Source organism: Ursus arctos, unplaced genomic scaffold, assembly GCF_023065955.2.
Source record: "Ursus arctos isolate Adak ecotype North America unplaced genomic scaffold, UrsArc2.0 scaffold_5, whole genome shotgun sequence".
In the NCBI taxonomy this organism is placed as follows: Eukaryota; Metazoa; Chordata; class Mammalia; order Carnivora; family Ursidae; genus Ursus; species Ursus arctos.
Window position 1 is genome coordinate 13,395,308 of NW_026623067.1, and position 14,000 is coordinate 13,409,307.

The 14,000-nt window shown below is 46.6% G+C and overlaps 1 protein-coding gene across 3 annotated transcripts in view; it reads left to right on the forward strand.

Annotated features, from left to right (window-relative positions):
* The first annotated feature begins 2,937 nt into the window (after positions 1 to 2,937).
* RNF130 (ring finger protein 130) overlaps positions 2,938 to 14,000 on the forward strand; it is a 138,581-nt gene continuing 127,518 nt past the window's right edge. For 2 of the 3 annotated variants that reach the window (XM_048221220.2, XM_057307369.1), the window contains exon 1: positions 2,939 to 3,216. In XM_048221220.2, coding sequence (XP_048077177.1) covers positions 2,970 to 3,216 — 247 coding nt within the window. In that variant the 5' untranslated portion in view covers positions 2,939 to 2,969. Of the gene's footprint in view, positions 3,217 to 14,000 lie in introns of all 3 variants that reach the window. The other variant, XM_048221221.2, reaches the window with a different exon arrangement.

Here is a 14,000-nt window from a genome sequence, read left to right on the forward strand (position 1 = left end):
GAGTCAGAGAAATGGCCCCATAGAGGAGGGATGCTGGAGGCTGGTGGGCAGCTCACTCCCAGGCCAGCCTGAGCCCCAGTTGGCCTCAACACATGTCCTTCATGAGATCTGTCACAGCCAAGTACCACCTGTTCTTTTATTAATACTTTTAATCCAATTTTTTAATTTAAATGTTTAAGAAGGTAGTTTGTCCAAAGTGTTGATGTGGATGTGGAGAAATGGGAACCCCAGGAATGTAAATGCTGCAGCCACTGTGGAAAATGGTAGGGCAGCTCCTCAAAAAATTAAACATAGGGGATACCTGGATGGTTCAGTCGGTTAATCGTCTGCCTTCAGCTCAGGTCGTGATCCCAGGGTCCTGGGATCAAGTCCCACATTGGGCTCCCTGCTCGTGGAGAGTCTGTGTCTCCCTCTGCCTGCTGCTTCCCCTGCTTGCATTCACTTGCTCTCTCTCTCTGACATATAAATAAATAAATCTTTTAAAAAATTAAACATAGAACTACCCTATGATCCAGCAATCCCACTTCTGGGTATTTATGCAAAAGACTTGAAATCAGGATCTGAAGAGATATTTATACACCCACGTTCATAGCGGCATTATTCACAATAGCTAAAAGGTGGAAGCCATTCACGTGTCCGTCAATGGCTGGATAAGCAAATTACGGTGTATACATACAATGGAGTATTATTCATCCCTAAAAAGGAAAGAAATTTTGACACACACTACAACGTGGATGAAACTGGAGGACATTATGCTAAGTAAAATAATCCAGTCACAAAAGGTCAAATACTAAAAACCAAACCAAACCAAACCCCAAAACCACAAAAGGTCAAATACCGTGTGACTCCACGTATGTACGTATATAAATATCTGTGTGTATATATTTGGAGGAGTGAAATTCATTTAAATGGAAAGTGGAGTGGTGGTGACAATGGGCTGCGGGAGGGGGCTGGGGAAGTTATTATGTAATGGGTACAGAAATTCAGCTTTGCAAGATGAAAAGAGCTCCAGAGATGGATGGGTGTGATGGTTGCACAACGGTGTGAATATACCAAATGCCACTGAATGCTTAAGAATGGTTAAGATGTAAATTTTGTTTTGTGTGTTTTATGGCAATTTTTAAAAGGTAGCTTTGTATCACTACTATAAATTTAAAAACTCTTGCCCTAACAGAAAGGTGTCCATAAAATTAAAAAACAATTACACTTCAAAATAAGGCGCTGTTAATGTTGCCCTAGATGCTGGTATCTGCAGAGGCTATGCATGGAGACCTCATCCCACTCTGTACCCCATGCTTTGAAAGACCCTTGTAAGGACAAGGGAGAAGGGGCATGAGCAGGTCAAGCAGAGGCAGGCCAGGGCATGCCAAGTAATGAAAAGCAGAGCAGAGAGACAGACCCCCACCAGACCCGGGGCTGTCTGGGCAGGGAATTCCAGCTCTCAGGTGCCTGAACATGGGATACCTTAGTTCCAAGAACTCCTTGCTCTGTGAGGAGGGGGCCCACTGCAGGAGGGCGAGAGTAGATCCCTCTTTAAGCGCTAGACCCAGGGAGAGGGCCTGGTTACTTTGGTCTAGGAGCTGTACTTCCTGGAGACAAGTAAGTAAGTACCATCCAGCTTCAATATAGCCAGGGCATAAACAGATGATGGCCAGTGGGGTTGGAAGGGAAGGATCCTACAGGGAGAAATTGTGAAGGCTGTTGCTAAGAGTCACCCGTGGACAGCACCTTATCTGGACCCTTTCCCTGGAAACAGTGCCTCGGTTTTCCTTTGGGAAGCTGCCTCTTTCTGGGATATTCAGTACATTTGACTGGGCAAGGTTGACTCTACCACCTCCCACTATAGGATTCAGAGGATCCAGCCCTGGCCGGTCAGAAGATGCTATCCTTCCTCTTCACCTCGGAGCAATGATGACTGCACTGCTCAATACTCTGTAAGCTCCTGGATTCAGCCACACCTGAAGCAAGCCCCATCCCTCCCCTTCGTGTATGCTTTGGAAAGGTACACAGCTTAACTGACAACGTGTGTGTGCTGGGGGCTGGGTAGGTCTCACCACAATCTGCTCCTTGTCCAGGGACTCTGGAGGTTTCGTCTAATCCGTAGAGATCCTTCTCAACCACACAGGTGCCCTTACAGTACTGGGTGTTGTGGGCCCCCACATCCCCTTACAGAGACACATCCCCTCCCCTCCCCCTCGCTCATGATGTCAACTATAAGACTTGCAGGTTGACCGGCTAAAATGTGAAATCTCATAGACATTTAACTTTTTAAATTAATTATAAATTTTTAACTGTTTTTCCTTTTCATTCTCATTGCAACCTTTTCCACAGCGTTTGGAAAGCTCCCAGGCTCCAGGCCCAGTGCCCATCACGCCCCACGCACGGACAGGGGCCCGCGCGGCTCGGTCCCTCGTGCTGGCGGGCGGGAGCGGGCAGGACCTCGCACGCATGCGCGCGGGGGCGGCGCTGTGCCCCAGGCCTGCGCGTTGCCGCTCGGCCCCTGGGGAGGGGGGTTGGGCTGAGCGGCGGCGAGCGCGCGCCGGAGACGGCAGCCGGGCTAGCGGGACTTTGTGCTCCACAGACCCTCCTTCGGGCGCTTCCTCCCGGAACCGCCCCCCAAACCCCTGTCGCTTCCAAGCAAGGCACCCCCGACTCGGCGGGACCAGCCCCATGGAGTGTGTCCGTCCCCACGGCCCCAGAGGGGCCCCGAGGAGACGACTGCGCGCGGCCTGACCCACCATCCTCGCCCACGGGCCCATGCGCGCGTCCCCGCGGGCGGGCCGCGGACGTGAGGGCGGCGAGCGGCGGGGCCGCGGCGCCGAGGAGGGCCGTGCTCGTGCCCGGCCCCGCGCAGGCCGCGCGCGCGCGCGCTCCCGCCGCAGCGCCGGCCGCGCCCGCCCCGCCTCTCGGCGCCGGCCCTGGAGCCCGGTCCGCGAGCGGCGGCGGCGGCGGCGGCGGCCGGAGGGACGATGAGCGGCGCGGCGCGGGCGGGCCCGGCCCGGCTCGCCGCGCTCGCTCTGCTGACCTGCAGCCTGTGGCCGGCGCGGGCGGACAACGCGAGCCAGGAGTACTACACGGCGCTTATCAACGTGACGGTGCAGGAGCCCGGCCGCGGCGCCCCGCTTACGTTCCGCATCGACCGCGGGCGCTACGGGCTCGACTCACCCAAGGCCGAGGTCCGCGGCCAGGTGCTGGCGCCGCTGCCCATCCACGGAGGTGAGTGCCGGGCCGCGGAGAGCGGAGCCGGCGCGGGGGCGGGCGGCGGCCCCCCGGGGAGCCGGGGCGCGGGGGCGGCGGCCGCGGCGCCCCCACCCCGGCCGGGCTCGCCGCTCCGCTCCGCACCGCTCGGCCGGCGGCCCCGGGGCCGAGGTTTCCGTCGTGTGCAGCCCGGCCTGCTCAGCGGCTGGCACTGAGGCTCCAGACGCGTTTAGGGGGGTTTCTTCTTTTCGGAGGACTTGGAAAACGTTCCTTGTCGCTTAGGTGGCTTGTTTACGGGAGGGCATTGGACTGCGACTTTGAGGGGACAGTTTAGACAAAGGAGGTGGTGGAGGAGCGCAAAACTAATTCATGGTGGGTGAGTTTTAACCTGTCTTTTCGGAATCGGCAGGTTTGCTCCCGAAATCCCAGACTTAACGCTGCATTGGATCTCCAAGGATGAGGCCCTTTTCTAACGTGAAAACGTGCCGTTTTTCTTAAGTGGCAAGTGGGAGGAGGGTGGAAGAGGAAAATGGGCATCTTCCCTGTTGCTTTTGGCTCCTGTTCTGCCCCAGTAGTTTGACTGTAATTTGACGCCTGAAAATCTCACATTATGAAGAATCTGATACCGATCGGGACTAGTAGCCAAGTCTTCGGGGCACGGGTGCTGCTGACCAAAGGGGAAATAGATAAGATTTTCAAGAATTGTCTTTGAAGCCATTTGGCTTATCCTCGTGTCTTCCTAAAAACACGGGCTCTAATTATTTGGTATAAAACATGTATTTGTATAAATCACTGGCCATGTTTTAAAGGAATCTTTCTTCCTTTTGATATTTTCTGTGGGTTGTTTTGTTTTTTTGCCCACTGCGAACTTTTTGGAAAATGTCTGCTATCTTCTCCACCCCCACACTCATCCTGAGAATGCTGAGAGGGGATATTTTTTTTTTTAAGCTGCTATTCATTTTAAGATGACCTAAACAAGGCAGCCTAAATAAGGTAATGGTGTTTGTTTTTATCCTCTAAATATTAAAACATCATGCTTCTTCTGAGATCTGTATTTGTATGCTGGCTAAATTGTCCCCAATTTAGACCAGCCCTTTAAAACTTCATTTTTACACCAACAGTCAGGTGCTTAAAGAGCATTTGCATCTCCACTTTGTGAAAAATGGCAGCTAGGGTCCAGCTTGCCCGCAGAAACAACTTTGGGCTTTGGTTCAGTTAGTAAATATTTGTGTCCCTTTTCTGTGCCAGTCACTGTAGTTGGATCACATAACGGTGCCAAACTATGGCACTAACAATGGTAGCCTATTTTCTGGTGCTGAGAACCATGAGGGTCACGTGGAAGGGGAGGAAGAGGAAGAGAGAGAGGCAAGCTGTTCTGGAGCAAGAGCTGGCCCTGTGCAGTGTTTTGAAATCTGTGGTTTTTCTTTGGGGCTTGGTTCCCTCTGGCACCCTAAATCCACGATCCTCACTTTTAGATTCTTGCCTCCAAAGTGTTCCATGTGTTAAAACTACTTGTTGCTTGCTTGTCACCCCAAACAAAAGCCCCCGCTTTGAGAAGGCTTGTTTTAGGTGTTGGAATAGAAGGGTATGGGGAGCTCACATGCAACCGATGTGTGGGTGGAGGTTAGGCCTATTCCCTTGTCCCTGGGGCGGTAGCATCACTGTGGGATTCAAGGTTCTGAGGCCTGCTGTTCATATACATACTTGGTGACACCAGGAAACTAAATCGGCTGCGTAACCTCAGTTTCATCAGCAAAATGGAATGATGACATATTTTCCTCAGTAAGGTTGCTGAGAGGTATAAATGGTTCCTGCTTTTTTTTTTTTTTTTTTGAGTAGCTCCAACGCGGGGCTTGAACTCTCCACCCTGAAATCAAGACTTGAGCTGAGATTAAGAGTCAGATACTTTTAACCAACTGAGCCACCCAGGTGCCCCGTGGTTTCTCCATTCTTAAAAAGACCAGATTTGTTAACCTAAGTGAATGTCTAAATTGGTGAGGTTTTAGACACCCCACCAAAGTGAACACATTGGGGCAGTGTGTGAAGGCTGAGTCTGGGGTCAGTTTCCTTAAGTGTCTGTCTTCCCCTCCCCTTCTCCGTTCTCTAGGAGCTCATTCTCTTTTTGTACATGAGATTGCTCTATGTTTTCTCATGGTGTGAGTAGTGAGATCCTACAGGTGGTTTGGATCTGACTTCCTACTAAGGGATCTGCACACATGGGTGCTTTCAGTCCAGCAAATACTAACTGAAATCCCTTGTACCACTGGGGGGGAGACCGAGGGGCAACAGCAGTGAACAAAACAGAAAAAAATCTCTCTTCTGGTTGAAGTGCTAGTAAGGGCCTTTATAAATCAGTTTACCTGTAAATCGTGAAATCCAAGACATTTTCTTGCTTTTGCAGCAGGAACTCAGGAATGTATCTTAAAAACAACAGTGGTGGTATAAACCTGTTCAACTTATGCGTGTTTAAGAAATAGCTTACATCAGTGGTGAAAGTGGCTATTCTTGATTTAGTAAGTTTCAAAATTTTATATTTTAAGAAAAAGCATTGCAATTCTAGTGATCTTTACGCTCTTAAATTTTGAATTGAAGAGAATTCGTAGCATGTTTGTTGAGGACTTACTGTGTATTGACAGTAAACAAAGTGATATTCAAATTATACACACAAAAAAGTCATGAGACAGAATTCCTGGCAAAAGCAGCTGTGGGCAATAGATGTGAATCAATCTACCTACCTTTCTTTCTTTCATTCTTTATTTCAAGTAGGCTCTATACCCAGCATGGGGCTTGAATTCACCACCCTGAGATCAGGAGTCACATGCTCTGCCCCCTTAGCCAGCCAGGAGCCCCTAGATGTGAAATTAATGAAAATGCATTTTGAGGATAAGTGTTTGGTACTAATGAACATAAAGACAATAACTTCACATTATCCTGGAGCTTAACATGGTGGCTCATTTTAACTCTATGACTTGATCGGTGAAATATTAGAAACCTTTCTTATTTTGTAGTGCTAGTATCAATTAGGCATGTATGAATTTCTGAGCAAAATTTATTTGCCCTATGTCCTTAAAGGATAAACGGGCAACTTTTTCTTTAGATGCTTTGGTAGTTTTAAAGTACATTTTGGGAAGTGTTAAACTTTATAAAACAGTAAGTGTTCCACTTTGACAATCTATTCTTTGTCTTTAAATTGAATGCATTTGTAAATGGAGATTTCATTTGTCTGGTGCTAAGGAGTTTCACGTTTTAGCTGAGAAAGAATTCATTTTTAGAAATGGGCCTTTAAAGCGACATGTCTTGTATTTATTTGCAGATTCCAGTTGCTTGCTTATTACTAATTTACTGAAAGGGTGGGCTTAGAGCTAGAAACAAATGTAAACCAGCGAGTGCCTACTGCAGAGCAGACACTGTAACTGTGCTCTGTGTGTACACACACTAACTTTTTGTCTGAGCCTGGAGTGGGGGGTTGGGAAGGAGAAGGCCCTGTGTTGATGATGTCATTGTGTCTGCAGATGTGCTGGTGGGAAGAATCTGGTGTCAGCCACTTTTTGCTTTGCGTAGAAATTTTGAGGATTTGATATTACAGCCTGAGAGAACAATTTTACCAAATGTTCAGCTTTGGAGGGGGGAAAGGGTATCTTGCTGACTGTACAGATACAATAAAATTTAAAAGAAAAATTTAGGTTTAAGAAAGTGATTCTGTGGGATGAATCCATTAAACCTGAACATGGTTTTTAAAATTCTGTTAAAGAGTGAAGGAGATTGATATGGAAATAAGACCTTGGATGAAAGCGGTCCTGTAATGTTGGAATTCATTCATAATGGCAAAGGCAGGGACTACTGGAGATAGTAGTCTTCAGGGATTTCAGAATATTGAGAAAAAAAATAGGTATGCTCCTGGGAGCAGGGACTCTGAAAGGAAAGAGAATTCAAAAGGAGCTGGAGGTTCTAAAAACCAGATTTTAACATAAATAACCAAGCAAGCAGATAAAGGAGATATATACAATAAATTATATTTATGTTGAGTTTTACAATTTTTTAAAGATTTTATTTATTTGAGAGAGAGCAGGAGTGGGGGGGCTGCAGACTCCCCGCTGAGCAGGGAGCCCAATGTAGGGCTCCATCCCAGGACCCTGGGATCATGACATGAGCTGAAGGCAGATGCTTAACTGACTGAGCCACCCAGGAGCACCTATATTGAATTTTACAATTTAGAAAATGGTTTTACATACCATATTCTTCCTTCACTTTTGGATAATCCATTGGCATATAAATATTTGAATTTTCTTTTTAAAGATTTTACTTATTTATTTGACAGAGAGAGACAGCCAGCGAGAGAGGGAACACAAGCAGGGGGAGTGGGAGAGGAAGAAGCAGGCTCCTAGCAGAGGAGCCTGATGCAGGGCTTGATCCCAGAACTCCAGGATCACGCCCTGAGCCCAAGGCAGATGCTTAATGACTGCGCCACCCAGGCGCCCCTATTTGAATATTTTTAAAAAAACATTTGACCTTCCCACCAAATATCCATCCTGCTACCATTCCATTTCCCTGTTTCTCTTAATGGCAAAGCTTCTCATAAGTGTCCATATTTGCTGCCTTCAGTTTTTCCTCCTGTTTTTCACGTTGTGAAGATCTTTGATTGCTGTGCCAGTGATTTTGATAAAGACATGGCATATTTAAATGCATATTTAAATTTATTGGCCTACAGAATCCCTAGGGTCTCAATGTGTGGAATGGTGGATTGAAACTAAGAAAAAAATTAATGGGAATGAATAAATAGTCCTGAATTCCAGTAAAAAAAAAAAAATCGCCCCCATTAAAGGGTGTTGAAGGGAGATAAGGCTTAGCTGCCTTTAGCGGGACGGGTCCTCCCCAGTCTCCATGCATCGGGGCATCTGGATCCTGGCCAGTGCTGGTCCTGCTTCATAGAGGCCAGGCCCACCTCTAGTTTATGTTCAGTTCTGCATATGAGTTTTAAAAGATGGACAAACCACAGAGCATTGTTTTAAACGTTATAAAAGAGAAATCCTTCATTTGGAGGAAGGTCAGATTAAATGACTTCTCAGATTCACCTATGAAGGAGAGTGGTTCTTTTCACACCAGTCACATGGCTTCATATGTGTACGTTTATGCACACACATACTGTTTACACGTTAGAATTTGTTTTGTAAGATTATCTTTTCAATTGAACAATTTAACAGAAGATGTGCAGTGTATCAAATCTTCGTCTCTCCTAGACAGATTTGAATTTTGACAACAATTGAAAGTTATTTGGGGGCAGTTCTTTTTTATGTGCTCGTGAGAATTCTCAAGAGAGGAAGTCTGCTGTGTTTCAGGCCATGTCGGCGGCATCTGTGGGATGAATGGGTAGTCCTCAGAGCTGATTGTTTTGAGTATTTAAGTCTAACAGTCTTGACTTATTTACAGAATGAAACTGCTTTTCAAGACCATCAACATTTGTTTGTTTTATCATCCTTGGAATATTTTATACACTGGATATTATTTTCTAAAAATTGTGTAGCTTTCTTTACTGTTGGAAGCAGTTTTGAATAAAACAAAGGGAGCTCTTTAAATGCAAAATGGCATAAATACAAAAGTACTTAAGAAGTACCTACTCTGGGGGCTCCTGGGTGGCTCAGTCGGTTAAGTGTCTGCCTTCGGTCCAGGTCATGATCCTGGGGTCCTGGGATCGAGCCCTGCATTGGGCTCTCTGCTTAGCCGGAAGTCTGCTTCTCCCTCTTCCCCCCCACTTGCGTGCTCTCTCTCTCTGTCGCTATCTCTGTCTCTCTCTCAAATAAATTAAAATCTTTTTTAAAAAAAGTACCTACTCTGTGCTTGTGTTGTACAAGTCCTGTAGTGTGTGCCGAGGGTGCGGTACGTACTTCCTGCCTGGGAGAGCTTAGCCTTCTTGTTGAGATCAGCTTTGTCTGGGTGGCACCGCCAGAACGTGCCATTGTGTGAGAAGGCGAGGGCTGGGGGGCGTTTTTCTAAAGCAGGGGTCTGCACACCACAGCCACCTGTTACTGTAAACAGACCATGGAAGACGGCTGTGGCCGTTTGTTCCTGTGTCTTTGGCTGCTTTGAATTGGGTGGTTGTGACAGGAGTCTTTGTGGCCTGCGGGCCTAAACTGCATAGTTTCTGGCCCTTTAAGAACACGTTTGACAATCTGTGTTCTTAAAGTTCATTTATACCTTAGTTTTTCCCATGAAAACCTATGTTACGGATTTATGGATGAGGGTTTGATTCCTAAATTGCCACAGACTGTGAGCTCCTGGCAGTTAGGGACAATGTCTTCTTTGTTTCAGTCCACACCTAGGACTGTGCCTGGCACTAGCAAGCCACTGGAATATATGATTGCATTTAATCCTGTGCTATTTGGTCTGGTGGTGAAACTGATGGCAGGCTTTGTAGGAAGGTGAGGGGGAGGTGGTGATGGACGGAGTATACTGTAGGCCTCTGTTAGTGTGCTACATTGTAAATGGCACGAAGACCAGAAAAACAAAAAATGGTTTGGACGTGTAGTCTGGAAAGGTTTCATTGAAAATGTGGAATTTGAAGTCAACCTTGATTAGTTCTCTTTCCAGCCATAATGGAGTCAAAGGGACCAGATTTACTTCCCCACCTAAAATGACTAGAAAACCTGACAAAGTTACGAAACAGCAGTTTTAGAAATAGGTCAACAAAGAGTACAAGACAGTGATCCCTGAGAGAAAGGAAATAAACAATGGAGCCATATGACTGCCCCAGCTTACAGCCTGGAGAGTTTCCATGTTGCAGTGCAAGGAAGGGGAATCCAGAAGGAACCCAGTGGGCTCCTTGAGTTGCCAAGACCGAGTTCAGAGCTCAAGGAGGCCAAGGCAATTGGGATGGGCTTGGATATGCAAAGAGATAAAGTACCAGACAGGAGGGAACTGCGCAGACAGTGAGCTCTGGAGAGCTGCAACAGGCCCCCTCACGTCTTTGGTTGAGTACTGATCTGTATATTTTATGAAAAACTGTCAGAAATTAGCAGATGGAAGAACTCTCAGAGTTCCCATGAGGCTGGGGATAGTTCATAATCTCATTGATCAGTGTAGGGAGACCGTCTAACGCACAGGGCATGGAGCAAGGCCACATTAGCCCTAAATAAAAGCCTGTTCTGGACCCCACCTAACAAAGCTTAGAAGCATACTTTAAAAGGATCAGACTGATTCCAAGTAACTGATCCAGATCAAAGCCCAGCAATAGTTAAAGGGATGCAACGACATCTGGGTCCCAAAAACAAAATCCAAGACCAGTATCCAGTCAAAAATTACCAGGCATGCTAAGAAACAGACAAAAACAGTCCGTAGCAAGAGGCCCAGAAATAGAACAAATGATGGAGTTGCAGATAAGGAGGTTAAAGCAGCTATTACAGATCTACCCAGTTTCTTTGAGGATGTAAAAGAAAATACGCACGTGATGAGGAGAGAAATGGATAGAGAAGACCCACATCAGACTTGTAGCCATGAACTCAGACTTGAAAAGGTCTATGTCGGTAGAGAAAAGAAGAGGATGTTTGTGGCTCTGGTGCTTGCAGTGTATCCCAGGCAGAGATGTGTGGCTGACACGCTGTGTCCCCGCACTGTGGACTGAGGATGATGCTGGTACTGTACAGGGACTGTCCTTTGATAACAGCCCTAGGTGGTTACGGGTTTGGGGAATTCAGGGTCCTCCAGTCTCTCCCTTAGTGTCTTTTTTCTTTAGAGCTCTCTACGCAATTGGAAATTAGATATCTGGTTGGTTTGTTTCTGAGGGCGGGGTGCAGTTTCTTTGTCCACTCTTGTGTATTCAGTGCTTCGTGTGGTACCTGGAGCATAGTAGGCTGTTAGCGTTGGGTGATTAGCACGGGATGGGTTAAAGCAGGCGAGGGAACCCGGCAGCCGAGCGGCCGTGGGGATTCAGCAGAGCTGGGACGCGATGTGTCTGACCGCAGCGTCCATACTTTAACCACTTTCTTGTACTGCTTCCCAGGTGGGTTTAATAAATTATGATCTGTCCACTCAGTGGAATGTTACACAGCCATTAAAGGGGATCGTGAAAGTTGCGTATATCCTACAAAAATAAATGTACAGTGATTGAACTGGGACTGTGTTGAATTTGTTTACAGTGGACAAGGACTCAAAGTCATGTGCAAAAATAAAACCGGTTGTGTTATATTGATTGGATTGTGGGTGACATTTCTCATTTTCTTTTCTTTCTCTCTTTTTGAAATTGTTAATTTTCAGTACCAAAACCTTCATTAGAGGAAAAGTCATACTTCCCAAAGGGAACAAGTCAGTGGCAACAGGTTGGTTTTCTATTTGTTTATTTCCTAGCTATAAGAAGAATGGGATGAATTCCAAGCCACAGTCAGAAAGTGTAGGAAACTAGAAGATACCAGACGTATATTGAAAAGGGCATGTTTTTCCCTCGTAAGAAAAAAGGAACTCCAAGACCCAGAGTACTTAGTCCAAATGTGAAACAAGTAAAATGTGGCACGATTTTGAGTAGATCCTAGAAAGGATTTTTAGCAGATCCTAGAAAGAGAAGTGGAATGCTAGCACGGGGCCTGGCTGTTCTATAACATTTCTGTAGTGATGATATTAATACTTCAGTGGTTTTGTTGGTTTTCACTGTTTAAAATCAATCTGCAGTTAAAGCGTAGAAGCCTCTATTAGTTGTAGAACAGAAAGTAAACATTACCAACCTTAAGAATATACCACTATAAATAGATGATGAAGGGGGAGAGATGGAAGAGAGAAAACACGGGTCAGGAGCGGGTGAGGGCCAGTGTCTTCATCTCTCCACACAAGGTGAGCATTCAGGAGGGTGTCTGTAGCTGCAGATGCCGGGAGGGTTTAGCCACAGAGGAAAATCAGGAAGTAGCAAAATCAGGAGAGAGGGAAGATGGCAAAGCCTCCATGAGCAAAATCTTGATTTGTGACCTCAAAAATCCATAACGTCTAACGGTGAAATAATGGCAGTAAGCCTTTTTGGAACTATGGAGGGTAACCACCAGGAGACCTAAAAACAGAACTTAAAAGTGGATGCCTTTTGGGACTTGGGACGATGGGGCGAATGCGGCAGATGCTCTTCACTGTATGCCGTTGGGTGAATTTGTCTTTTCTGCGTGTGGATGCTAAGATCCCCACTCTTTCCCCTTTCCACGCTGCAACTGAATTCTGCTCCCACCCCTTTTTTCCTTTGCCGAAGCTCCCTGGTTTCCCAGCATCTGCGGTCTTCTGCAGCTCCAGGGCCCTGCTGTGGAACGTAGGGTTCTGCAGAAACTAAGCACTGTCTCCGGGGTGTTCCTGCTTAGCTGGCACCAACAGACACTGAAGTCAGAAAACACTGCCATTGAATTAGCCGATTTCATTTCATAAACAGCTCTTCGTCTGTAGACCCTAAAGTAATTTATTATAGAAGCTGCTATGTTGGCTCATCGTGTTTCCCTTTTCTCTCGCAACTACCTTCCTCGTCAGTTAGTCATGATAAGGCCTCAGCATTGATTGAGCATTGGATGACCCCATCCCTTGGCCCGCGTTGGAGCTCTTCCAGCCCCCTCTGGGCTTCCCACCTCTCTCCTTATTTGATGTAGAGTCCATGATTCTTCATGATAATCACCCCTTTTCCCTCTATTCTGTATCACACTCACTTGGCAAAATCTGAGTCCCCGGTGAACCGCGTCCATCATTCATCTTCTCTGCGCTTCGTGTTGCCACGCAGCTGAATGTTGCTGGAGAAAATCTGAACGGCCCAGCTGACCAAGGTTTCTTAACATAAAGTTTAAACAAACGAGCACTTAACAATGTTCAGTAATCCAAAAGCATTTGTTTTAAGTTTTTTATTTATTTAAGGTATTTCTATACCCAATGTGGGCTCAGACTCACAACCCCGAGATCAAGAGTTGCACGTTCCTCCAACCAAGCCAGCCAGGCGCCCCCCCCCCAAAATATTTTCTTCTAAAGAAGTGAGACAGCTTTTTGAGGCAATAATTTTCTCTCTTTCCAATGCCTGCTGTTGTCTCTTCCTCTTTACCTTCAGCCTGGTCTCCTCTTCTGAGCCCTGGAGTCACATATTCAGCTCTGCCTGCTTGGTATCTTCAACCTAAATGTCTCAAGGATGTCTCTGGATTGACTAGCCTCAGATGGAGCTTTTGATATATTTTTTTGCCTTCCTGTCTGTCTGCTCCCCCTGCTCCCCAGTCTTCCCCATCTCAGTAAATGACATCACTGTCCGCTCTTCATATTTAAACAAATTTAGGAGTCATCCTTGCTGCTTTTCCTAACAATCCACATCCGATCTTTCCTCCACAGTTCACTTTCAGGACTACAGAATACACATCTCTCTCTCTTGCTTGCCATTCCCCCTCCTGCCACCTCGGTATAGGCAACTCTCACCTCTTACCCTTTCCTGGTCTCCCGGCCTCTTCTCTTAACTCCCATCAATCTTTTCTCCCTACAGTAGCCCAAATGATTTTGAAGCTTCGACATGAAATCATAACACTCCCTGCTTAACCCCCTTCAGTGTCTTCTCATCGTCCTCAGAATGGAAACCAGAGCTCCTTGCTGTGGTGTACTCCCGTCGCTCCCGCTGCTCAGCTCACCACTGCTCACCAGGCCGAAGCTGTTCTGATGTTCCTTACTTCCTAGAGCTTCTGAGTTTTCTTCACTGTGCGTACCTCCTGGCTGCCGTCCCACCCACCTCCACTTCCTACTCCCCCATACAGTGTTTGCCGTACTAACGGAGCTTTACAGTTCTTTGGTTCTGTATAATGGCCAATTAAAGGGGCAGACAGAGA